Source organism: Oncorhynchus mykiss, chromosome 18, assembly GCF_057628025.1.
Source record: "Oncorhynchus mykiss isolate SJ-2025 chromosome 18, ASM5762802v1, whole genome shotgun sequence".
In the NCBI taxonomy this organism is placed as follows: domain Eukaryota; kingdom Metazoa; phylum Chordata; class Actinopteri; order Salmoniformes; family Salmonidae; genus Oncorhynchus; species Oncorhynchus mykiss.
This window is the reverse complement of record NC_143039.1, coordinates 74,976,480-75,004,110: the sequence shown is the minus strand read 5'-3', so window position 1 is coordinate 75,004,110 and position 27,631 is coordinate 74,976,480. Positions and strand designations below refer to the sequence as shown.

At 42.3% G+C, this 27,631-nt stretch overlaps 1 protein-coding gene across 3 annotated transcripts; it reads right to left on the bottom strand.

Annotated features, from left to right (window-relative positions):
- Positions 1-5,844: 5,844 nt before the first annotated feature.
- ldlrap1a (low density lipoprotein receptor adaptor protein 1a) lies at positions 5,845-26,696 on the bottom strand. Of its 3 annotated transcripts, none has more exons than XM_036953585.2 (10): positions 26,307-26,696; positions 18,246-18,388; positions 17,682-17,794; positions 16,763-16,877; positions 11,916-11,988; positions 11,661-11,756; positions 11,061-11,197; positions 10,878-10,912; positions 9,773-9,804; positions 5,845-8,255 (listed from the first exon to the last, which is right to left on the bottom strand). In XM_036953585.2, exons 1-10 carry the CDS (start codon positions 26,389-26,391, stop codon positions 8,209-8,211), a joined length of 876 nt encoding a protein of 291 aa, XP_036809480.2. In that variant the 5' UTR covers positions 26,392-26,696; the 3' UTR covers positions 5,845-8,208. The 3 variants fall into 3 exon arrangements, 2 of the variants coding, with proteins under 2 accessions (XP_036809480.2, XP_036809479.2); XR_005037540.2 differs by having other exon boundaries at positions 8,119-8,255; positions 9,680-9,804; positions 26,307-26,677; XM_036953584.2 differs by lacking the exon at positions 9,773-9,804 and having other exon boundaries at positions 26,307-26,677.
- Between the last annotated feature and the right edge of the window lie 935 nt (positions 26,697-27,631).

The following is a 27,631-nucleotide window of genomic DNA, read 5'->3' as shown; positions in this document are numbered from 1 at the left end:
CATATTTACTCGTCTGTATATCCTTTTGTCTGTTACAGAGAGTGTTGGAGTGTTGGAGTATGTAATTCGCCATGAATTTATTTATGTGGATGAGGTTGGCTTCAACCTCACCAAAACCAGGCGCCGTGGAAGATATGTAACAGGACAGAGGGCAAATTACCAATGTCCCTGGACAGCGTGGGGGAAATATAACTACGTGTGCTGCCATCACTCAAAACGGCGTCCTCCATCACAATGCCACCCTGGGTCCGTACAACACCGGCCATATGCTCACTTTTCTGGATGCATTTTACACAATGCTTGTCCCTGATCCAGATCAGGAGCCTGCTAGATTTGTGGTTTTATGGGACAATGTTAGTTTTCACCGGGCTGTTCTGGTCCAAAACTGGTTTGCCACCCATCCACAATTTGTAGTTTTGTACCTACCCCCATATTCACCTTTTCTAAAGCCCATAGAGGAATTCTTCTCAACCTGGAGCTGGAAAGTGTATGATCGCCAACCCTATGCCCGCATGCCGCTTCTCCAGGCAATGGAGGACGCATGTGGGGACATAGAGGTTGCCTCTGTCCAAGGTTGGATACGCCATGCTAGGAGATACTTCCCTCCATGTGGGGACATAGAGGTTGCCTCTGTCCAAGGTTGGATACGCCATGCTAGGAGATACTTCCCTCCATGTGGGGACATAGAGGTTGCCTCTGTCCAAGGTTGGATACGCCATGCTAGGAGATACTTCCCTCGATGTTTGGCAAGAGAATACCTATCTTGTGATGTGGACGAAATATTGTGGCCAGACCCAGGCCGGAGAAGAGATGAAGCGTAGCTTAGCACTGGTGACTGCCCCCAATCCTGCAACAACAGGAAATGTGAATTATAATTAATGAAACATTTTTGCAGGGGTTGATACATTTTTCACAACGGAAAATCGAATTTCAACGTGGAAATTACAAACTTGAAAATTATTTTTTAAACTTCAAATACACAAGTTAAATATGTCCTGCAAGTTGTCCTGCAACAGGGTGATCAAATGAAGATCCTACATCTGTATAGGACCAGTCAACAACCTTATTTGGGCGTGGGTTAACAGATTAAGAGCTTTTAAAAAGAAAAGAGGTAGATGTTCACTGGACATCTAATGCATGTACAGATGCCGGATCTTAATTTGAGCCAGTTCGCTACAGCATGAAAATAATCCTGGACAGTTACTTTAAATGTCTAGAAAGAAAAGCTCAATATTCTCCGTCTCTGTCACTCAAGTGGAGATCAGACATCAGTGAGCCTGAGTGCTTTCCTTCCTCTGTCTGCTCCTTCAAGTCTTTAAAAACCTCTCTCATGTCTTTCTCCTGCCATCATTTCACCATGCATGTCATGTATTGTCATGTTGTGTCTTGTTTCTGTCCTTTCTCTTCACCCTGTCTCCCTCTGCTGGTCGTTTTAGGTTACCTTTTCTCCCCCTCTTTCCCCCAGCTGTTCCTTGTCTCCTCCTAACTACCTCGTCACCCCTTTTCCCACCTGTTCCCTTTTTCCCTCTGATTAGTCCTCTATATCTCTCTCTGTTTTTGTTCCTGTCTTTGTCGGATTCTTGTTTGTGTTATTCTTGCCTGAACCAGACTATCGTCATGTTTGCTGCAACCTTGTCCTGTCCTGTCGGAATCTGCCGGTCCATCTGAGCCTACCTATGTTTTGTTATTAAAGAAGCTCTGTTTACGTTAATTCGCTTTTGGGTCCTCATTCACGCACCGTAACAATGCAGCCACAGCCCCACGTTGTCAGAATGTCTAGAGGAAATGTGAAATCAAATGTTTAATTCCACCATCTCACTCATCCAGTATGTTCTACATAAACTATTTGCCTTAGATATATTTAGATATGTGCAATGTATTGAACGGGAAACCAACGGAAATGAATCTTCATAAAAACATTCAGTTCTGGATGTATATGTTTGTCCGACTCCAGGGACTGGTCTCCCGTATACGCCACACCTCATTTAAAAATGGAGCCTACAGACTAGACTGGCCTTCTGTTTTTCTCCTGAAGAATATCAATCTGCGGTTTTGTTCCTGGGTGACTTGCAGCACAGAATGTGCAGGTTTTCCCCTTTTTTTGTTGTTGCTCTAAAACCCCCAGTACTAAACACATCTGATTCCACTATATCATAGGTTGAAACCAGAATCTGATGAACCATATGTGTTAGAACACACACCTGCAGACACACCTGCAGACACACCTGTAGACACACCTGCAGACACACCTGTAGACACACCTGTAGACACACCTGTAGACACACCTGCAGACACACCTGCAGACACACCTGTAGACACACCTGTAGACACACCTGTAGACACACCTGTAGACACACCTGTAGACACACCTGCAGACACACCTGCAGACACACCTGTAGACACACCTGTAGACACACCTGTAGACACACCTGTAGACACACCTGTAGACACACCTGCAGACACACCTGTAGACCTTTGAGACCCAAGGTGGTCAACCCTGCGCCTGTAACCCAACTCAAAGTGAAGACCATTCAGACTTCAGCTTTACGTTGTGCTGTAGTTTCTCCCATGGAGAATCAGATCTAGGACAGGGGCATAGTACCAGAAACACACTGAAGGACGAATAGTAAAGCTCTGATACACATTATCAGGGGGGATGTAGGGACAGAGAGATGTAGTCTGCTCCTGTCCAGCCACATGATTACCGAGCCTCACACACTCACACGTTGCCAGACATGTTCTGTAGTGTGAAGAGAGAGCTGAGAGACACGTGGGTCAGTACACACACACACAGATAAACGCATATTTGCACATGCACACACGTCCAAGCACACACACACACACACACACACACATACACACACACACACACACACGCACACTCAGACCTGCACTCTCTCTCTCTCTCTCTCTCTCTCTCGCTCACACACAAACACACACTCAGACCTGCACTCTCTCTCTCACACACACACACACACACACACACACACACACTCACTCACTCAGACCTGCACTCTCTCTCTCTCTCACACACACACACACACACACACACACCGGCACACGCACCCACACAAAAAAATACACACAAACACATTGTTTTAAATAGTCACATTCATACGCTGATTCGCAAACACGAAAATCTGTCCCTAGCTCAATCCGGGGGTTTATTAACCTTTAACTTTAACTTGCCTCAAAAGGACACAGATTTCACATTCTCTTATCTTGCTCTTTCACACACAGGCGATTGTAGAAAATCCTTCATAAAGATGAAGACCGTAGATGCTGACCACCTACACCCTAACACACCGGTGGGTGGCATTTTGTGGATTTTGCTGGTGTCTGTAAGGCGTGCAACACACACCCACCCACAAAGTATGGAGTACACATTACTGGCATTTTCTCAGCTGCACAGTCCCGTAGGTAAAAATTGTAAGGACTTTGTATAAGGTCAGCTGGCTTCCTCTACTTTGCTTCATCTGCAGGATTTTGTTTTCAGTTATCTAATTCCCAGTGGGCATGCTTTACATCACACTAGTGTTGTCAGTTCAGCGCTGAAGAGGAGGGAGGAGAGAGGAGGAGAGGGAGGAGAGGAGGGAGGAGAGAAGAGAGGAGAGAGAGGAGAGGAGGGAGGAGAGAAGACAGGAGAGAGGAGAGAAGAGAGGAGAGAAGACAGGAGGAGAGAGAGGAGAGGAGGGAGGAGAGAAGACAGGAGGAGACAGAGGAGAGGAGGGAGGAGAGAATAGAGGAGGAGAGAAGAGAGGAGAGGAGGGAGGAAGCCACTAAGGACTATTGAGATGTAACCAGCGGTGGAATGATGTGGTACACTGCTGCCACCTTCTGGTGAAAAATATTCTGCATTTTCAGTCAGAAGTTTACATACACCTTAGTCAAAATTTAAACTCAGTTTTTCACAATTCCTGACATTTAATCCTAGTAAAAAAAAATCAATCTTAGGTCAGTTAGGATCACCATTTTCTTTTAAGAATGTGAAGTGTAGAGAATTTTTTATTTCAGCTTTTATTTCTTTCATCACATTCCCAGTGGGTCAGAAGTTTACATACACTCAATTAGTATTTGGTAGCATTGCCTTTAAATTGTTTAACTTGGGTGAAACGTTTCAGGTAGCCTTCCACAAGCTTCCCACAATAAGTTGGGTGAATTTTGGCCCATTCCTCCTGACAGAGCTGGTGTAAGTGAGTCAGGTTTGTAGGCCTCCTTGCTCGCACACGCTTTTTCAGTTCTGCCCACACATTTTCTATGGGATTGAGGTCAGGGCTTTGTGATGGCCACTCCAATACCTTAACTTTGTTGTCCTTAAGCCATTTTGCCACAACTTTGGAAGTATGCTTGGGGTCATTGTCCATTTGGAAGACCCATTTGCGACCAGACTTTAACTTGCTGACTGATGCCTTGAGATGTTGCTTCAATATAATCACATAATTTTCCTCCCTCATGATGCCATCTATTTTGTGAAGTGCACCAGTCCCTCCTGCAGCAAAGCACCCCCACAACATGATGCTACCACCCCCGCGCTCCACGGTTGGGATGGTGTTCTTCGGCTTGCAAGCATCCCCCTTTTTCCTCCAAACATAACGATGGTCATTATGGCCAAACAGTTATATATTTGTTTCATCAGACCAGAGGACATTTCTCCAAAAAGTAGTTTTCTCCACATGTGCAGTTGCAAACCGTAGTCTGGCTATTTTATGGCGGTTTTAGAGCAGTGGCTTCTTCCTTGCTGAGCCTCTCAGGTTATGTCGATATAGGACTCGTTTTACTGTGGATATAGATACTTTTGTACGTGTTTCCTCCAGCATCTTCACAAGGTCCTTTGCTGTTGTTCTGGTATTGATTTGCACTTTTCTCACCAAAGTAAGTTAATCTCTAGGAGACGTCTCCTTCATGAGCAGTATGACGGCTGCATGGTCCCATGGTGTTTATACTTGCGTACTACTGTTTGTACAGATGAACGTGGTACCTTCAGGCATTTGAACCAGACTTGTGGATGTCTACAATTTGTTTTCTGAGGTGTTGGCTGATTTATTTTGTTTTTCCCATGATGTCAAGCAAAGAGGCACTGAGTTTGAAGGTAGGCCTTGAAATACATCCACAGGTACACCTCCAATTATGTCAATTAGCTTATCAGAAGCTTCTAAAGCCATGACATTTTCGGGAATTTTCCAAGCTGTTTAAAAGGCACAGTCAACTTAGTGTATGTAAACTTCTGACTCACCGGAATTGTGATACAGTGAATTATAAGTGAAATAATCTGTCTGTTTACAATTGATGGAACAATTACTTGTGTCATGCACAAAGTAGATGTCCTAACCGACTTGTCAAAACTATAGTTTGTTATTAACAAGAAATTTGTGGAGTGGTTGAAAAACGAGTTTTAAATGACTCCAACCTAAGTGTATGTAAACTTCTGACTTACTATGTGTAATGATATAGCATTAGCAGAGACTAGGTTTAAACTGTATGTGTAATGATATAGCATTAGCAGAGACTAGGTTTAACCTGTATGTGTAATGATATAGCATTAGCAGAGACTAGGTTTAAACTGTATGTGTAATGATATAGCATTAGCAGAGACTAGGTTTAAACTGTATGTGTAATGATATAGCATTAGCAGCGACTAGGCTTACAACGTTCCGGTAACCATTCAAGGTTTTTCTTCCTTCCAGAAATCCCGATGTGGAGGATTCCCTGAACAAGCAGGATATTCCAGAATTTTCCCAACGAGGATTTCTGAAAAAAACCTGGAAAACCTCGGGGAATTTACAACACTGTCATTAACCCTCTCCTCTGTCAGTGTGTGTTATGAAACAGAAAACATCCTTTTCCTACTAGAAGAAGACCAAACAACTGTTTAATTTCATAAACATAACAAAAACAAAAAATGTTATTTAAAGTTCAGCTGGTACACAGTGTTACATGGGGCATTGGTCCATTGGACATAAGGGTAGAGAGATAGCCAACAGAACAAAGTGAAACTGGTCGGAAAGGAATTTACCACAGTACATCACTTTCCTGGGTCACGTTACGTAGGCAGGCACAAAACAGAAGAAATAGTTTCGAACAAGTTGGAAAGAAATTCAGGAAGTACCTCTTTTTCAAAAGTGCTTTCTCCTGTTTCATGGCAACGGAACCAGACTCTAGTATGTAAAAGAATGCATGCCAAATATAACCACAGAACGTACGGAGTACCTAAATGTATTGTCTTGCATGGTCTTTATGGTACTGAGAATATTTATGTTCAATACTATACATATATCTTATATATAATACATATTTACTGTGACAAATGAAGACTGGTTTAACTCCAAATCTCAAAACTGGGTGGCTCGAGCTCTGAATGCTGATTGGCTGACAGCCGTGGTATATCAGACTGTATACCACGGGTATGACAAAACATTTATTTTTACTGCTCTAATTACGTTGGTAACCAGTTTATAGTAGCAATAAGGCACCTCAGGGGTTTTGTGGAATATTGGCCAATATACCACGTCTAAGGGCTGTGTCCAGGCACTCCGCGTCACATCGTGCCTAAGAACTGCCCTTAGACGTGTCATATTGGGCATATACCACACCTCCTCTGGCCTTATGGCTTAAATATACATCTGACAATCACACATCTCATGATGCATGATTATAACCAACACAAAATACACACACATAGAAAAAATAATACTGATTAGAGTCCAAATAGTACTACTATCAACTACTGCAGTAAATGAAAGAACAAAGTAAACCAAACAATGTAGGCTGACACACAGAGCGGTATATTTTAGCAATATACCACGGCTAAGGGCTGTTCTTATGTACGGGGGGTGGTATATGGCCAATATACCACAGCTAAGGGCTGTTCTTATGTACGCAACGCAATTTGGAGAGCCCGTATACAGCCCTTAGCCGTGGTATATTGACCATATATCACAAACACCTGAGGTGCCTTATTGCTTTTATAAAACTGGTTACCAAGGTAATTAGAGCAGTAAAAATACATGTTTTGTCATACCCATGGTATACAGTCTGATATACCACGGCTTTCAGCCAATCAGCATTCAGGGCTTGAAGCACCCAGTCTAAAAAAAGATATAAGGTACCAAGTCAAATCCCTAGCGTCTACCCATAATCCCTAGCGTCTACCAATAATCCCTAGCGTCTACCCATAATCCCAAGCGTCTACCCATAATCCCAAGCGTCTACCCATAATCCCTAGCGTCTACCCATAATCCCTAGCGTCTACCCATAATCCCTAGCGCCTACCCATAATCCCTAGCGCCTACTCATAATCCCTAGCGCCTACCCATAATCCCTAGCGTCTACCCATAATCCCTAGCATCTACCCATAATCCCTAGCGCCTACCCATAATCCCTAGCGCCTACCCATAATCCCTAGCGTCTACCCATAATCCCTAGCGTCTACCCATAATCCCTAGCGTCTACCCATAATCCCTAGCGCCTACCCATAATCCCTAGCGCCTACCCATAATCCCTAGCGCCTACCCATAGACTCTTCCTGGCGACCCCATGTATATCTACAATATGATAGAATCTCAACCAAAGCTCTAAACCTATCCAGTCCTTTCAGATCTATAAGGGGGAGGAGTCAACCTATCCAGTCCTTTCAGATCTATAAGGGGGAGGAGTCAACCTATCCAGTCCTTTCAGATCTATAAGGGGGAGGAGTCAACCTATCCAGTCCTTTCAGATCTATAAGGGGGAGGAGTCAACCTATCCAGTCCTTTCAGATCTATAAGGGGGAGGAGTCAACATATCCAGTCCTTTCAGATCTATAAGGGGGAGGAGTCAACCTATCCAGTCCTTTCAGATCTATAAGGGGGAGGGAGTAAACTAGGGAATAAGGACAGAGACAAGAGATCGGTTTGGAATGGAACCAAAGTCAACTCTTCTATGGCCCAATCCCAAATCGACCCCTAGACCATGTGTCCTGGTGGAGATCTGAGAGGACTTGACAGGTGCACACAATATAGTATAGTTCCAGCATAGGGCCTAGCGGTTGATTTGGGATTGGGCCAAAGACTCAAAAGGCTGTGCCTCTTGGTCGCCCTCTGGTGGTCGATCAGAAGCCAAAGAAGTCGTTCCCATTGGTGGTATTATTGTTTGATGTGTTCTTATTGGTCCTGTTCTTGTTGGGTGTGTTCCCATTGACCCAGTCAGGTTCTATCAGCCAATCCTGGGGGGTCACCCCAATGTCCAAGACCTGGGGGTTAGTACGGGATACCGCCAGTCTGGAGGGGGGAGAGATGGGAAGGGAGAAGGGAGGAGAGCAGGGTTATCGATTGGAGCAAGGGATGGGGAGAGGGGGGGAGAGAGAGGGGGGGGGGACAGAGAGAAGAGCGAGGAAGAAGAGAGAGAAGAGAGAGGGGTGAGGAGAGATAGAGAAGAGAGAGGAAGAAGAGAGAGAAGAGAAGAGAGAGGGGTGGGGAGAGGGGGGAAATATGGAAGAGAGAGGAAGAAGAGAGAGAAGAGAAGAGAAGAGAGAGGGGTGAGGAGAGATAGAGAAGAGAGAGGAAGAAGAGAGAAGAGAAGAGAAGAGAGAGGGGAGACTGAAATTGAAAGAATCTGAGGTGGGGTTAGAGAGGGAGAAAACATTTATTTGAGAACTACAACAGTAAGAGGCAATGTGTGAAGAAAACACACATTTAGGGATGGATTGCAGATGATTCAACGCCCCATGACTTTGATATCAATTGATTTGACATCATTAGCTTATGTTATTAGCATTTTGCTATGATTTTTGGTATCTTGTTGGTTATTCAGTGTTTTTTACAACAATAAAACATTATTTAGCGGGTATTTAGGTAGAAAGGAAAGGACTGTGTGTATTCAGTCTGCCTTCATGTCAGTCTTTTTTGTTGTTGTGTGTCAGTCAACGCAATGCAACGTTTTTTGGGGGGTACTTCAGAAACAATAACACAAAACTACAACCTCCCTACTGAAAGGGAGAGGACACACCCTAGTCTGTTACTCTCCCCTGATCTAAAGGTTTATATCCAGTAGTTTGTATCCTACTGAAAGGGAGAGTCTGAGAGTCTGTAGTCTGTTACTCTCCCCTGAATTAAAGGTTTATATCCAGTAGTTTGTATCCTACTGAAAGGGAGAGTCTGAGAGTCTGTAGTCTGTTACTCTCCCCTGAATTAAAGGTTTATATCCAGTAGTTTGTATCCTACTGAAAGGGAGAGTCTGAGAGTCTGTAGTCTGTTACTCTCCCCTGGTCTAAAGGTTTATGTCCAGTAGTTTGTATCCTACTGAAAGGGAGAGTCTGAGAGTCTGTAGTCTGTTACTCTCCCCTGGTCTAAAGGTTTATGTCCAGTAGTTTGTATCCTAACTGAGGAATGACAGTATGCATAAACCCACAGGGCTGTGTGAATTAAATCACAATTACAACACTGGTGCATTCTGGGTAATAAACTGAGTGATTCTAAACCCCATCTAACCCCTGACGTGCTCCACCATAGCGCACCAGCAGAACTTGAATGATCCCAATCAGATGTGAACTGATGCTGTACGTACAAACAACAGTGGGTCCTACACATGTACAGACCTGGAGCAATGATATACACATGAGATATTGGGTCTGATAGGAGTTGAGACACACAGGAAGTTACATCATCACAGTCACAAAACATGAATGGAAGGGGTCAGAACATACACAAAAGGCTGTTACTGGTAGCACAAGGAGTGGTTGGGTCAGTAGGCTGAATTATGATTGTGTTGGTTAGGTTAGGCTACGAGCACGGTTTACCTGGAGACGACTCATAGGTATTCAGCCTGGGGCTGGAGAGACAACAAACAGGAGGGGCAGGATTAAGGAGGGGCGGTGGAGCCTCTCTCTCTCTCTCTCTCTCTCTCTCTCTCTCTCTCTCTCTCTCTCTCTCTCTCTCTCTCTCTCTCTCTCTCTCTCTCTCTCTCTCTCTCTCTCTCTCTCTCTCTCTCTCTCTCTCTCTCTCTCTCTCTCTCTCTCTCTCTCTCTCTCTCTCTCTCTCTCTCTCTCTCTCTCTCTCTCTCTCTCTCTCTCTCTCTCTCTCTCTCTCTCTCTCTCTCTCTCTCTCTCTCTCTCTCTCTCTCTCTCTCTCTCTCTCTCTCTCTCTCTCTCTCTCTCTCTCTCTCTCTCTCTCTCTCTCTCTCTCTCCATTTTCTGTCTGTTTTTGACTCTCAAGGTTGGATTCGATTCAGAATTTTGGAATCGACTCCCATTCAAAGATGTAGAATTTGAGTGACCGGAGGTAGAATTGAATTCAGTGCACTTTACAGAACTTTCACCTGGTCATAGAACATGAGTTTCATTGAATCTGACCGGTCATACTTTCAGAATATATCGCTTTTCTCTGGAAACAATGTTCATATATTATTTTAACATTTTAGTGCTTAGAATAGTTTCCCACCAACCATTTCATTTGTTTCGCTTCTTTATTGAACAACATGAAAATGATTAATTAAATAACTTAAGAATATTTGTATATAACAATATTTTTAGACTACACCCAATATAGAATAGAAGAGGCATTTGAATTGAATTGCATTCCATTACATTTCCTTTAATTCAAATTGTAATTTCAATTATATATCCTGTTTCCTACTCAATTCAAATTCAAGAATTGGAATTTACGAGGCATTTCCAACCCTGTTCTCTCTACCTCTCTGACCATTTCTCTATTCTAACCTGTAAGTCTGTGGCTCATTCCCTAGATGGAGCTACAGAGCCACATTCGCCAAAAGCTGCAATCAAGTTCAGAGAAATCTGATCTGAGCAAATCAAATGAGCTGATTTCTGTGGTCAAGCAGCAACAAGAAGATCCAGACTAGTGGGGGCTTATCGACAACAGATACATTTAGGACGAGTGTCTTACCTAGAAAAAGCCTCATCCAAGTCTTCCTCAATTTCCTGCAAGAAAGAGAGAAAGGAAGAGAGAGAGCACGAGAGTGCAAAAGAGGAAAGAGAGAAAGAGAAAGAAAGATTTGTTTTTTGTAGCTAAAATATTAGTGATATATAAGTGTAGAGTTAAACAGTTGATGGATAATTTGTGACGTACCCAGACCGTGTTGTTGTTACCATTGTTCTCGGGAGCAGTGTGGTTGTCCACCTCGAACTCCTCGTTGCCATTGGTTTCCAGAACCACGGCAACACGAGTCAGTTCCTCCAGGTCCAGTAGGTTACCAGTGGCAACATCTATGGAGATTATCAATCAGCCAATCAAATCAGTCAAGTCAGTAATGTGTTGAGTATTTCCAGTTTGATGCAAACTGCTTACAGAAACGCAGGCCTAAATGCCATGGATCCAATCAAAGACACAGTAAGAAAACACAAAGGAACAAACACAATCAAAAGAGAAGACAGAGGAGGAAGGGAGATGATATCATAAAGACGTTTATTCTGATAACATTATACTATAAACAAGGTATTGTGTGTCTGCATCAGATAAAGACAGTGTGTCTCTGTGGCTGGCAGCCCAATTCTGATATTTCTAGTCTTTTGACCAATTTCATCAAACTTTTTCATGTCAGATCGATTTAAAAAAATATATATATTTTTAGCGCTGATCCGATTGGTCAAAATACCAAAATGGGGAGGAAAGATCTGTGTAAATGCAGCCTGTGTCTCTCGCTGTGTGTGTGTATGCGTGTCGCCTCACTTCCTCCTTTGAGACTGGGCAGGCTGTTTGATCTTTCTGACTGGGAACTGTTGGTTGCTTCTCCAGCCGAGCTGGACTTCATCTTCTCCTCTTCCTCTACAAGACAGATAAAAAAATATATATATATATATAAAAATAATAATATCACCGTCTACACACACAGAAATACAAAACAAAATGTGACCTTGTGTAAATGTAAGTGTGCACGTGCCCATCTCCAGGGTTGTGTGTAATGTGGGACTGAATAGCACCTACCTTCCTTAGCAACCTGCCACAACTCAAAGGCCACTCTAAAGGCCTGTGCTACAGTCAGAGTCACTGCCTGGGCCTTAGGGGAGGGAAAAAATACCATTCACAAAGTTGTTATAATGCTTTAAGACCCAATGATACGACATTAACTTTCATTAGCAGTCAAAAGGACACAGAGCCAACGGCCTAGTCCCTGCCTAGGTCTTAGGGGAGAGGGGGACCATGCATAGCCTGTTATAATGCTTAAAGACCCAATGATACAACATTAACTTTCATTAGCAGTCAAAAGGACACAGAGCCAACGGCCTAGTCCCTGCCTAGGTCTTAGGGGAGAGGGGGACCATGCATAGCCTGTTATAATGCTTTAAGACCCAATGATACAACATTAACTTTCATTAGCAGTCAAAAGGACACAGAGCCAACGGCCTAGTCCCTGCCTAGGTCTTAGGGGAGAGGGGGACCATGCATAGGCTGTTATAATGCGACATAAAAACATGTATCGAAGGAATAATTCACTTTGTTTCTTCTTCATTAGTCCATAGTGTCCCAACTTTCAAAAAGAAAACTAATTGCACCTTGCCACATCATGATGTGTTATTCCCATTAGCAATTAAAACACATGTAAATGTCCTACTGTATTATTGACTGTATGTTTATTGTTTACTCCATGTGTAACTCTTGTGTTGTTGTATGTGTCGAACTGCTTTGCTTTATCTTGGCCAGGTCGCAGTTGCAAATGAGAACTTGTTCTCAACTAGCCTACCTGGTTAAATAAAGGTGAAATAAATAAAATACAATGGTTTAATCCCATGTTTCATGATCTGAAATAAAAGATCTCAGAAATGTTCCATATGCACAAAAAAAAAAGCTTATTTCTCTCAAATGTTGTGCACAAAATGTGTTTATATCCCTGTTAGTGAGCATTTCTCCTTTGTCAAGATAATCCATCCACCTGACAGGTGTGGCATATCAAGAAGCTGATTAAACAGCATGATCATTACACAGGTGCACCTTGTGCTGGGGGACAATAGAAGGCCACTAAAATGTGCAGTTTTGTCACAATACAACACTACATACACTGCCTTGGGACAGTATTCAGACCCTTTGTTAGATCGCAGCCCTATTCTACAATGGATTCTACACACAATACCCCATAATAACAAAGCAAAAATAGGTTTTTAGAATTTTTTCTAAATATTAATAATATGACATTTACTTAAGTATTCAGACCCTTTACTCAGTACTTTGTTGAAGCACCTTTGGCAGCGATTACAGCCTCAAGTCTTCTTGGGTATGACGCTACAATCTTGGCACACCTGTATTTGGGGAGTTTCTCCCATTCTTCATTGTAGATCCTCTCAAGCTCTGTCAGGTTGGATGGGGAGCGTTGCTGCACAGCTATTTTCAGGTCTCTACAGAGATGCTCGTTCTGATTCAAGTCCGGGTTCTGGCTGGGCCACAAGAACATGCAGAGACTTGTCCCGAACCCACAAATGCATTGTCTTGGTTGTGTGCTTAGGGTTGTTGTCCTGTTGGAAGGTGAACCTTTACCCCAGTCTGAGGTCATGAGCGCTCTGGAGCAGGTTTTCATTATGGATCTCTGTACTCCGTTCATCTTTTAAAATGTTTAATAAATGTAAAACCCTCCCATCTTTACCTCGATCCTGACTAGTCTCCCCGTCCCTGAAAAACCTCCCCACAGAATTGTGCTGCCACCACCATGCTTCACCGTAAGAATGATGCCAGGTTTCCTCTAGACGTGACGCTTGGCATTCAGGCCAAATAGTTCAATCTTGGTTTCATCAGACCAGAGAATCTTGTTTCTCATGACCTGGGTCCTTTAGGTGCCTTTTGGCAAACTCCAAGCGGGCTGTCAGGTGCCTTTTACTGAGGAGTGGCTTCCTTCTGGCCACTCTACAATAAAGGCCTGATTGGTGGAGTTTTGCAGAGATGTTTGTCCTTCTGGAAGGTTTAGAGTTCTCCACAGAGGAACTCTAAAGCTCTGTCAGAGTGACCATTGGGTTCTTGGTCACCTCCCTGACCAAGGACGTACTGCCCTGATTGCTCAGTTTGACTGGGCTGCCAGCTCTAGGAAGATTCTCGGTAGTTCCAAACTTCTTCCATTTAAGAATGATTGAATGACTGTTCTTGGGGACTTTCAATGTGGCAGGCATTTTTTTTGTCTCAGAGCTCTACAGACAATTTCTTCATGGATTGTTTTTTGCTCTGACATGCACTGTCAACCGTGGGACCTTATATAGACAGCTGTGTGCCTTTTCCAAATCATGTCCAATCAATTGAATTTACCACAGGTGGACTCCAATCAAGTTGTAGAAACATCTCAAGGATGATCAATGGAACAGGATGCACCCGAGCTCAATTTTGAATCTCATAGCAAAGAGGCTGAACACTTATGTAATCGTGGAAAAAGTCAAGGGGTCTGAATGCTTTCCGAATGCACTGCATGTCCCAAGTTGAGGGAGCGTGCAATTGGCATGCTGACTACAGGAATGTCCACCAGAGCTGTTGGCAGAGAATTTAATGTTAATTTCTCTACCATAAGCCGCCTCCAACATCGTTTTAGAGAATTTGGCAGTACATCCAATCGGCCTCACAACTGCAGACCATGTGAGCGGTTTGCTGATGTCAACGTTGTGAACAGAGTGTCCCATGGTGGCAGTGGGGTTATGTAATCTTCATCATAGGTACACTTAAACTATGACAGACAAAATGCGGGGAAAAAAAATCCAGAAAATCACATTGTAGGATTTTTAATGAATTTATTTGCAAATTATGGTGGAACATAAGTATTTGATGAAAATTACAGGCCTCTCTCATCTTTTTATGTGGGAGAACTTGCACAATTGGTGGCTGACTAAATACTTTTTTGCCCCACTGTATATCTGTTTTCCCAGTCATGTGAAATCCATAGATAGGGGCCTAATTTATTTATTTCAATTGACTGAATTCCTCACATAAACTGTAACTCAGTAAACTCGTTGAAATGGTTGAGTTTAGAGTTTTGCATGAATCCCTTTACAAGTGAGTAGACTGTAGAGCAGTGGTATTCATTATCGTGGTCACGACCCCTGATGGGGTCACGGAGGAATTGTCGTGGGGTCGCCAAATAAAAACAATACCTTTTGTAATGTTTATTTGTTGATGTGACAATCTAAAACTCATTATATTACGGTTGTGTCATTAGATCACATTCTGATCACATCACAGATCACATTGTGTCATTAGATCACATTCTGATCACATCACAGATCACATTGTGTCATTAGATCACATTCTGATCACATCACAGATCACATTGTGTCATTAGATCACATTCTGATCACATCACAGATCACATTGTGTCATTAGATCACATTCACATGCACATTCTTCCACTGCAAATCTACAATTCCAGTGTTTTACTTGCTATATTGTATTTACTTTGCCACCATGGCCTTTTTTTTGCCTTTACCTCCCTTATCTCACCTCATTTGCTCACATTGTATATAGACTTGTTTGTACTGTATTATTGACTGTATGTTTGTTTTACTCCATGTGTAACTCTGTGTCGTTGTTTGTGTCGAACTGCTTTGCTTTATCTTGGTCCAGGTTGCAATTGTAAATGAGAACTTGTTCTCAACTTGCCTAACCTGGGTAAATAAAGGTGAAATAAATAAATAAAATAAAAGATCAAATCAAATGTTATTAAATCACATGCTTGGTAAACAACAGGTGTGGATTAACAGTGAACTGCTTACTGACGGGTCCCCTTCCCAAACAACAAAAAAACGAGGTCCCTTCTGGAAAAAGCTGAAAAACCCACTGCTGTAGAGAACCTTTAACAGCTCCAAACCACAGAGGGAACGCAGAGCACATAAACGACTCAAATACAAAGATCAACATGGCCAAAATAATTCAAACAAAGCAGAGCAATCCAAACTATACTCCTGAACAACACCAAAACCATCCCTTCAAACGCTCAGACAGACATGTGAGACATTTTGAGACTACATCGACAGTGGACTAGTGAAGAAAATACCGTAGTTTATTCCTTTAACAGTCGAAGCCACTGTCATCAAAGCTAACCTTGGGGGCCAAAGAGAGAACGTTTTTAAAAAAAGACTACTTAAATCGAACCACACATTGACCTAGAGATGTAAAATATCACCGGCATCGTTTACGCTCAACGACCTTGTCAACCTTGATGGCCTGTAACAAAATATTTTCTCTCTCAGTCAGTAGCAAAGCACCACTGTGGATACATTCACACAGTTGGGAGAGCTACAGTGTTGGCAGACTGTCAAAGAAGGTCATTAGTATCCAATCTCTCTCCTGAAGAGAGAGAGGGGGGGGGGGGTATTGGGTTATACGAGAGACGGCAGGGTGAGTTGGGAGGGAAGATGAGGAGATTGACAGCAACACAGGAAGTTGAAGGGGGACGAGGAGTGAAACCTAATGCTTGTCCCGGGGGGGGGGGGGGGGGGGGGGGGGGGGGGGGGAACGAGAGAAGGCAACAGTCAGATGTAGGGATTGGGGGAACGGTTATCTTGGAAGCAAACGGGTAACATGTTCTATCTAAGGCAGGCTTTTGTTCCAACCCTGCTCCAATACACCCGATTCAGGTGCTCAAAGTCCTGCTGAGCGGCGGGTTAGTACATTCGGCTGTGGTAGAGCAGGACTGGAACAAAAACCCTGCATACCTGTAGTTGGGACGCATTTCTGTGTCTAACCTAACCCTTTGTGAAAGACAGCCGGATAGTTAAAAACTCCAGCTAGATGTTCTCTAGACTAAGCAGATCCCCACCCAGTACCTTCAGATTATAGGGGTTGTTGTGGTGTCAGTTCAGACTCACCACTTTCCTCTTGGGGCAGAGGTAGGCGTGGCACTCCAGTGTTCCATTGAGGGTGTTCTGGGAAATGTAGGCAAACACCTTGTCGTGCAGCTTGTCCGCCGTGCAGTAGGATATCCTGCGGGACACAAGGACAAAGGTGAAAGGTCAGAGGGTATTATAAAGTCAGAGGTTACAGTTACCTCAGGGTCAAGTGGCAAGTATCCTCTGTGACAAACCAGGACGCCATGAAAGGTTAGGTCAACGTGTGGGAACAAAGGTTCCGGCAGAGTGAGTGAGTGTGTGTGTGTGTGTGCTTTATCTTGGTCCAGGTTGCAATTGTAAATGAGAACTTGTTCTCAACTTGCCTAACCTGGGTAAATAAAGGTGAAATAAATACACTCCTCTCCTTTCCACCTCCTTCCCACACTCCTCTCCCCTCATCTTCTCCTTCCCACCTCCACCTTCTCCTTCCCACCCCCTCATCTCCTTCCCACCTCCCCTTCTCCTTCCCACCTCCTTCCCACACTCCTCTCCCCTCCTCTTCTCCTTCCCACCCCCTCTTCTCCTTCCCACACTCCTCTCACCTCCTCTTTTCCTTCCCACCTCCCCTTCTCCATTCCCACACTCCTCTCCGCTCCTCTTCTCCTTCCCACCCCCTCTTCTCCTTCCCACACTCCTCTCACCTCCTCTTTTCCTTCCCACCTCCCCTTCTCCTTCCCACACTCCTCCCACCTCCTCTTCTCCTTCCCACCTCCCCTTCCCACCTCCCCTTCCCACCTCCCCTTCCCACCTTGGGTTTCCCTCCAAAAGAAAAACAAGAAGCAGGTCAGCTGTGTTTGAATACATGGAGTCAATCTGTTTGTACTTTTGTCAAGGTAGAGGTCACACAACACAAATACAATTTGCAACCATTGTGGTAGGATACACAGCACAGCCCTACCTGTATATGGAGATGTTGTCTAGTAGCTGGTTGGTTAGACTGTCGTACAGCATTAAACCCTGAGGAGAAACCTTTAGAGACATCTTCTGAGGCTTCTGGCCTCCCGCTTTGGCCTGGAGGGCATAGAGTTGATGATGACAGAGAACATAGATTGATTACAAATACATTATTCCTAATGGTTTGATCTGGATCGAAAAAGAGATATTATAATAATAATAATAATGAGAGATGAAGATCATTTATGACAATTTTCAAATAATATCACAAAATATATAATGGTTATCATCATCAGAGCAATGCTTACTAATAGATCTAAGATAAAATAAGACAACAAAATAATGATACCAATGAGGGTGAGATAATTGACAGTTGTTTTCTAAAGAGCAGGCCACATTATTCAATCATCTTGAAGTATTACATTTTTTTTTTTTAAATGCTGTTTTTGAGAGAAGCAATGAAGAGCCACTCCAAAAATGTGATCGCAATCTAAAACCAAGTGCTTAGGAACTTCCTGTGCTTTGAACTCCCAGTCTCTCCTATTTCCTGTATGACATCACAGCTCACCGTGGCAACAATCCTCTTGACGGCAGCTGCTGATAGGTCCTCTCCTTTGGGCTGATCCACCAGGGTCATGCCTAGGTGACGGAGGTTAAACGTCATGCCATCTACAACAGTCTCTGTTATGTCTGTCCAGTTCTCAGGAAGTTCTGGAGGAGGGAGAGCGAGAGAGAGCGATAAATGTAGGGAAGGAGAAAGAGAGAGAGAGAGGGAGGGAAGGAGGGAGGGAAGGAGAAATAGAGAGAGGTAGGGATGGAGAAAGAGAGAGAGGGAGGGAGAAAGAGAGAGCGTTTGGGAGGGAATAAGAGAGCGAGGTAGGTAGGGAGGGAGTTCAGAGGTTATAAGAGAGTAAGGAATAAGGGGTCAAACGATGTTCAGATATTATTTTCAATCATGTTTGAGAACAGGATCAATATTATGTATAAGATCGATACATGTGGCTGTATGTCTGCTTCTAAAATAGTGTTTTCTGTTGCGTCAGCTGACCAGGTGGCTGGCCTCAGACGATCTCACAGGTGAAGAAGCCAGATGCGGAGGTCCTGGGCTGGCGTGATTACACGTGGTCTGCAGTTGTGAGGCCGGTTGGACATACAACCAAATTCTCTAATTATGGTCGAGAAATTAACATTAAATTCTCTAGCAACAGCTCTTGTGGAAATTCCTGCAGTCAGCAAAACTGTGGCATTGTGTTTTGTGACAAAACTGCACTTTTTAGAGTGGGCTTTTATTGTCCCCAGCACAAGGTGCACCTGTGTAATGATCATGCTGTTTAATCAGCTTCTTGATAGGCCACACCTGTCAGGTGGATTATCTTGGCAAAGGAGAAAGGCTCACTAACAGGGATGTAAATAAATTTGTGCACAACATTTTAGAGAAATAAGCTTATATGGAACATTTCTGGGATATTTTATTTATTTCAGCTCATGAAACAACAATATTATATTTTTGTTCAGTATAAATATTTTCAGTCAGAACTAACCCATGGCTGACCTGTATTTAGTAAAACAATTATTTAACCTTTAATTAGTTAATTAAGAACAAATTCTTATTTACAATGACGGCCTACCGGGGAACAGTGGGTTAACTGCCTTGTTCAGTGGCAGAATGACAGATTTTTTTACCTTGTCCAGCTCGGGGATTCGATCTAGTAACATTTCGGTTACTGGCCCAACGCTACCTGCTGCCCCCAAAAAAGTTTTGTAAAAGAGAGAAAAACATTGAGGAGGAGAAAGCAGGATAAAAAAAATAAAAATAAAACATCTTGTACACTTGAACCTTGACTTGTTTATCTTTCCAGAGTTCCCGTCATTTTGTTCATTCTTTTTTTAGCCTGGGGTAAGTTATCCATAGTCACAGATCTAGGACCAGCTACCCTCTATGAAACATTTGCCTGACGACTTCTAGCCTACTGCTCTATCGATCGCTAGCTACACATTCATCATGGAGAAGAAAAAAACACTTTAGTGAGCGTGGCAATTGGCCAGAGTGATTGTGGATGGGTAGCCAGGCAAATTAAAACCTTGACTGTAAAAATGAAGGCGCAAACCTGATCTCGTGTCTTGGTAACTTCATCCTTCTCCCATGTTTTATTGAAGGAGAAAGACCTAAAGCCAAACAGGGGTACAGTGAGTAATATTAACTCTTGAAGGCCATCGTCTCATTCCTCATCTTTCCTGTGTGTCTGAAGAGGGGAGCATGTTCGTGGCTACGCAGACCCACAAGCCACTGCTGCCCCTCATGAGGAGTTCTGGTTTTCTGTGGCCCCCCACCCCCACCCCCATCAAAATGACCTATCCCTGGTCTACATAAAGTCTATGTAATCTAGAGACGTTGGATTAGGGGCTGATTTCTGACTGGGCTAACCGTCCAATGACAACAGTGCTTCTTAGAAAACCTGAGGGGATTCAAGTTCACGTGAGGTTTCTGAGTGGAAGATGGAACTATAGATCAGATCACAGTGACACACACGAAGATAAGCAGGTCTGTCGACCACTCTGTCCCAAAGCAGACCAAAAGGTAAACAAACATTGCCACAGCAACAGGAAACCGCATCAGAGCCCTCTATCAACAAAAAAACAGCCTATCAGAATCCAGGGATTTCAAGGTGGATATGAATGACTGAACAAACAATAATAGTGAATTCTCAGAACTCTTGTCGACTACTTCCTACAGGAAATAGAAAATACAGCGTTAAACACAGGCTATACGAATGACAGTATTATTGAATTCACAGCACACGGACCAGGAAGGCCGTTTTCAAAATGTTGAATTGTACCTTACATGGTGAAAAGTGTTCCTTACATGGTGTTTTTTTAGTTAGTTATATTAGATCTAGATCCATACAGGAACTATTATCTTAGCAGGCAAAATCAAATCAAACATTCCATAAGATGGACAGACGTAACAATTAAAAAAGGCAAATTCAAGAAAAAAATATTATTCCAAACTACAAAATACTTTATTTTTCCCTCTCAAAAAGTAAGAACATCTATTCAAGAATTGACTACATTCTTTTTTTTCTCTCTTTAAAAAAAAAAGTGGTCTAAACAATTTACTGGGTTCAAAACGCCATGACAGTGATATCGGATCATTTTTCGGCATCCTTATTAATTACACCATCAGAAAATACACTCAGCAACAGAATATGGGGAATGAACAGAGTGCATCTTCAAGACTTGACATTTATTAAATACATAAATGGAGAGGGGGGAAAAAAATGGAATCCTTTACAATTACAAATGTAGACAGAGAAAAGCCCTAATACAAATAAATACACATTTTAAAGGTGCACATTAGAGGAATGATTCTCATACTCCGCAATTTGAAATCAGAATTTTAGCCTAAAAAGCCTATAAAAAAATCTTTACAAGGTAAAAGAACATACTATTTCTGAAATTGAACAGGAACCTTTGAAGAGAGCAACTACAGGTTCAACTCAAATAAAGCACACTATTTAATGGCAAACAAACAATGGCAAATATCTCACGGCCCTCACAAAACAAATACACACGCCAAACCAGTTATAATTTAAAAAATATACAAATGTGTTAATAAGAAAACGCGATTAAAATGACAATTTCAAACGCTATGAAAACCGATAGAAACGTGAATTTAAAAGTTGGACTGATCCTACAGCCTTCTTAGACTCAACAAGAGAAGCAATTATTAGCAGACAAAAAATAAATAAAAAATAAATAAATAAAAATAGCTAAAAACAGAGAGATCACCCAAGAATAAAAATGTAAATACCGTTTCGAAGCACCAGTAATGGACAGCTTTCCCAGAGAATTATATATTAAACATTTTTTTGTTACAAAGTAGTGCCCCTTGTTTACACAAATGACAACTCATACAAGAGTGTGCAGAGCTGTCATCAAGGCAAAGGGTGGCTACTTTGAAGAATCTAAAATGTATTTAGATTTGTTTTACACTTTTTTTGGTTACTACATGATTCCATATATCTAATTTCATAATTTTGAGGTCTTCACTATTATTCTACAATGTAGAAAAATACATTTTTATATTTATTCTCAGTACCAAATTACCCCACCGATGACATTCATTTTTTTTTAAAGTACACCCGGTCATTCCAGACTTTATACGAGCAGATACAACTCATAGAATAAAAACACTTGACATCTTCCTACGTCTGAAGGTGGGTTTAACCTTTCAGGACTTGGATTTGTATCAACTCCTCACCTAAGGCTTTTTTTTTTTTTACCTGCGGCATATAGTTAGTGAAATACACAAAAGAGGAACAATGGGTTCATATTGAAGATGAACATGCTCATCCCCAGACTCTGTCTACGTGTCTATTGTCTACGGATAAAACTAAGAACATGAACAGCTTCATAGTTAAGAACACGATAACCACATCGAAGAAGATGTTTACGTATTCTACAAGAACTAGTATCACTTCCTAAGAAACACAACTTGGAACAATCCTTGGGATAACTTTTTAGAATTCACTGATAAATTGGTGCTTGTGGAAAACTAAGTGTGAGAACTTTTTAAGTGGGAGAACTTGCACAATTGGTGGCTGACTAAATACTTTTTTGCCCCACTGTATAGGACTCGTTTTACTGTGGATATCGATACTTTTGTACCTGTTTCATCCAGCATCTTCACAAGGTCCTTTGCTGTTGTTCAGGGATTGATGTGCACTTTTCACACCAAAATACGTTCATCTCTAGGAGACAGAACGCGTCTCCTTCCTGAGCGGTATGACGGCTGCGTGGTCCCGTGGTGTTTATACTTGCGTACTATTGTTTGTACAGATGAATGTCGTACCTTAAGGCATTTGGAAATTGCTCCCAAGGATGAACCAGACTTGTGGATGTCTACAATTTGTTTTCTGAGGTGTTGGCTGATTTATTTTGTTTTTCCCATGATGTCAAGCAAAGAGACACTGAGTTTGAAGGTAGGCCTTGAAATACATCCAATTGACTCAAATTATGTCAATCAGCCTATGTCAATCAGCCTATCAGAAGCTTCTAAAGCCATGATATAATTTTCGGGAATTTTCCAAGCTGTTTAAAGGCACAGTCAACTTAGTGTATGTAAACTTCTGACCCACTGGGAATGTGATACAGTGAAATAATCTGTCTGTAAACAATTGTTAGAAAAATTACTTGTGTCATGCACAAAGTAGATGTCCTTACTGACTTGCCAAAACTATAGTTTGTTATTAACAAGAAATTTGTGAAGTGGTTGAAAAATGAGTTTTACTGACTCCAACCTACGTGTATGTAAACTTCCGACTTCAACTGTATATTTTTAAACCTGTATATTTAGTTAATATTGCCTGCTAACATTAATTTATTTTAACTAGGCAAATTGTGTCACTCCTCTTGCGTTCTGTGCAAACAGAGTCAGGGTATATGCAGCATTTTGGGCCGCCTGCCTCGTTGCGAACTGTGTGAAGACCATTTCTGCCTAACAAACACCGTAATTCATTTGCCAGAATTGTACATAATTATGACATAACATTGAAGGTTGTGCAATGTAAGAGCAATATTTAGACTTAGGGATTCCACCCGTTAAATAAAATACAGAATCCATATTTCACTGAAGAATAAACATTTTGTTTTCGAAATGATAGTTTCCGGATTCGACCATATTAATGACCGGAGGCTCGAATTTCTGTGTGTTATTATGTTATAACTAAGTCTATGATTTAATAGAGCAGTCTGACTGAGCGATGGTAGGCACCAGCAGGCTCGTAAGCATTCATTCAAACAGCACATTCCTGCATTTGCCAGCAGCTCTTCACAATGCTTCAAGCATTGCAAAGTTTATGACTTCAAGCCTATCAACTCCCGAGATTAGGCTGGCAATACTATAGTGCCTATAAGAACATCCAATAGCCAAAGGTATATGAAATACAAATGGTATAGAGAGATATAGTCCTTTAATTCCTATAATAACTACAACCTAAAACTTCTTACCTGGGAATATTGAAGATTCGTATTAAAAGGAACCACCAGCTTTCATATGTTCTCATGTTCTGAGCAAGGAACTTAAACGTTAGCTTTTCTTACATGGCACATATTGCATTTTTACTTTCTTCTCCAACACTTTGTTTTTGCATTATTTAAACAAAATTGAACATGTTTCATTATTTATTTGAGACTAAATTGATTTATTATATTAAGTTAAAATAAGTGTTCATTCAGTATTGTTGTAATTGTCATTATTACAAATAAGTATATATATATATATATATATATATAAAAATCGGCCGATTAATCGGTATCGGCTTTTTTTAGTCCTCCAACAAATCGGTGGCGGCGTTGAAAAATCATAATCGGTCGACCTCTAATTTACATGCTAAAATTTCCACCGGCGGGTACACCTGAAACACCTGGAACACCTGAAACACCGGGAACACCTGAAACACCGGGAACACCTGAAACACCTGAAACACCGGGAACACCTGAAACACCGGGAACACCTGAAACACCTGGAACACCTGAAACACCGGGAACACCTGAAACACCTGGAACACCTGAAACACCGGGAACACCTGAAACACCGGGAACACCTGAAACACCTGGAACACCTGAAACACCGGGAACACCTGAAACACCTGAAACACCTGAAACACCGGGAACACCTGAAACACCGGGAACACCTGAAACACCTGAAACACCGGGAATACCTGAAACACCGGGAACACCTGAAACACCTGGAACACCTGAAACACCGGGAATACCTGAAACACCGGGAACACCTGAAACACCTGAAACACCTGAAACACCGGGAACACCTGAAACACCGGGAACACCTGAAACACCGGGAACACCTGAAACACCGGGAACACCTGAAACACCTGAAACACCGGAAACACCTGAAACACCTGAAACACCTGAAACACCGGGAACACCTGAAACACCGGGAACACCTGAAACACCTGAAACACCGGGAACACCTGAAACACCGGGAACACCTGAAACACCTGAAACACCTGAAACACATGAAACACCGGGAACACCTGAAACACAGGGAACACCTGAAACACCTGAAACACCGGGAACACCTGAAACACCGGGAACACCTGAAACACCTGGAACACCTGAAACACCTGAAACACCGGGAACACCTGAAACACCTGAAACACCTGAAACACATGAAACACCGGGAACACCTGAAACACCTGGAACACCTGAAACACCTGAAACACCGGGAACACCTGAAACACCGGGAACACCTGAAACACCGGGAACACCTGAAACACCTGAAACACCGGGAACACCTGGAACACCTGAGACACCTGGAACACCTGAGACACCTGAAACACCTGAAAGGTCCCACCTGATCTCGCCTCCTTCCGACTGCCTTCCATTTTTGAAGACATTTATTTTTATTGTTAGAGTGTATTGGATATATTGGATAAACTGTGTGAGGATTTACTGACATGGAGCACTCTTGTAGCCGTTACCGTGGTTATAGAGACAAGTAGTTCCATTTCCCCCCCCCCCCCCTCCCCAAGCCCAGGATCAAGTGAGACTTAGCACACAATCTGAATCCCACATGGCACCCTATTCCCTATATAGTGCACCACTTTTGACCAGGTCTCATAGGGCTCTGGTCAAAAGTAGTACACTGTGTAACGAATAGGGAGGGACGCTGACATGCAGTGGTGGCCAACTGACCTTTTCATGCCCCACAGTGCCGGGAAGTTGGGACATTAGTGTACAAAACAGCCACTGTGTTGTGTTCCAAACTGGGTTTGGAACACAACAGGATTTCAAACTGGGTGAGAGACTATTCCAACGGAAAGGGGCTTAGAATGCTACTCTGCACAGACATTCAAACTACTGTAGAGAAGGCTAGACTTGATTCAAAACATTGGTATCACAACTGGCATTTGTTATTTTAAAGTGTTTTTAATTTTTTAATTTTTTAAAGTAGGCTACTTACAGTATGTAGTAGGCGACTGTAACAGGAAATAATATAGTACTGTAATGACCTGACTAGATCATAAAGGAACAATACCCAGGGTCGTTACAGTACTGTTATCTAAAACATGCAGTTAGATCACTTCAAGGTTGTGTTGCATTTCATGTTCTGTTATCATATGGGAAGACTTGAGGATAGTGGTGAACTGGATAGCCCAATTACATTGCTAGTCCGTCTCTCTCGGGAAGGACATTCTTGTCAAAATCCCATCAGGAGAAAAAAAACGATTATGTTTTGCAGCCTGGTTAATTTGATATGAAACATGGTGACTACATGTTAACTCATTAGGCCTACTCGTGCCACCAGTCATCTTATGATAACAGTAGGCTAGCCTAGTAAATAAACCAATGAAACACACGCAATGGAAATTGATGATGATGTAAAATGTTGCACTAGTTGTAACAAGTGTTATTAGGTAGCCAACATACTGTCATAATAAATTCGGCATAGCATGGACATTTGACATACACACATCAAAATGAGCAAATGTATTAATAATTTGCTGAGTTTACACTAATAAAAACTGTTTTCCGAATGCTTTGTTCCCGTCAATGGATGTGTGAACAGGAGTGAAGAAGAGAGAGACATTTTTACTTAAAATCTTACTTTTATGTTTGCCCGTATTCCAAGACCGTTTCGCTATAATTGGACTTCGAATGATAGCTCTTCCAGCCGACCTTATGGCATCCATCGCCGACTTTAGGACAAGGAAACCTGACAACGTGGTTGTAGTAAGGTTATTTCTAGACCTTGGAGCTCCAAGACTGTTGTTGACTTCGGGGCTTTGATTCTTGGGATGACTTGAATTTGGGCGGCGCTATACCTGTCAATCAACCGAATGGGCAATCCCCACGCAAGCCTACGTCATGAGAGGGAATCCCAAGAGGATACAATAGTGTTTGTGTCAAGTGGCATTTGATTCAAACAAATCACTGTCGTTGCTTTAATGACCTGTTATCTGCGACTGTGATACCGACAGGTGACACTAAAGATGCCAGGCTACATGTCTCAATGTTTTTCTTTTCTATTTTAGTGCAAAAGTCATGAGTTCCAACCAAGAATGTACTGTCGCCATCTTGTGGTCATAAACGTTTGCTCTCCTGCATGTTTCCAAAGCTGTATTCAGTATTAAAGTAAACCAGAGGACGGTATGCTCATAGAAAAATCGGAACTACACGTTTCTCCTCCTCTGAGTTTTCTACTCAACGGACGTACAATGTTTTAACTATGTTTCAACGGAGGTTGGCATCCAATGTTTTGGTGCCATCTGTCTTCAGTTATATTATCGCCATTACTTCTTGCACCACCCCAGAATTAACCTTCTTGATAGGCGCCCTGCTTAAAAATAATCCATACAGGAAACATTTCACTCCGATATCTTTTTGAGGCTTAAAACACGCTTCTAACACAATTCTAAATATGACCACTTCTTCTCTCACCAACTCAACAGTTTGCTCCAACACATTCCTGATTTTCCTGGAGACTCTTAACGGATTTCCCATGTAGCACTGGTCTAATATCCCCATCACAACTATACTTGTCTGTTTCCCCGTCTTCTGTAACCCACTCATTCTCACTGTGGTATTATCTTCACCTGACTCACTACTAGTTTAAACCTGTTTCCCTGTCTTCTGTAACCCACTCATTCTCACTGTGGTATTATCTTCACCTGACTCACTACTAGTTTAAACCTGTTTCCCTGTCTTCTGTAACCCACTCATTCTCACTGTGGTATTATTATCTTCACCTGACTCACTAGTTTAAACCTGTTTCCCTGTCTTCTGTAACCCACTCATTCTCACTGTGGTATTATCTTCACCTGACTCACTAGTTTAAACCTGTTTCCCTGTCTTCTGTAACCCACTCATTCTCACTGTGGTATTATCTTCACCCGACTCACTACTAGTTTAAACCTGTTTCCCTGTCTTCTG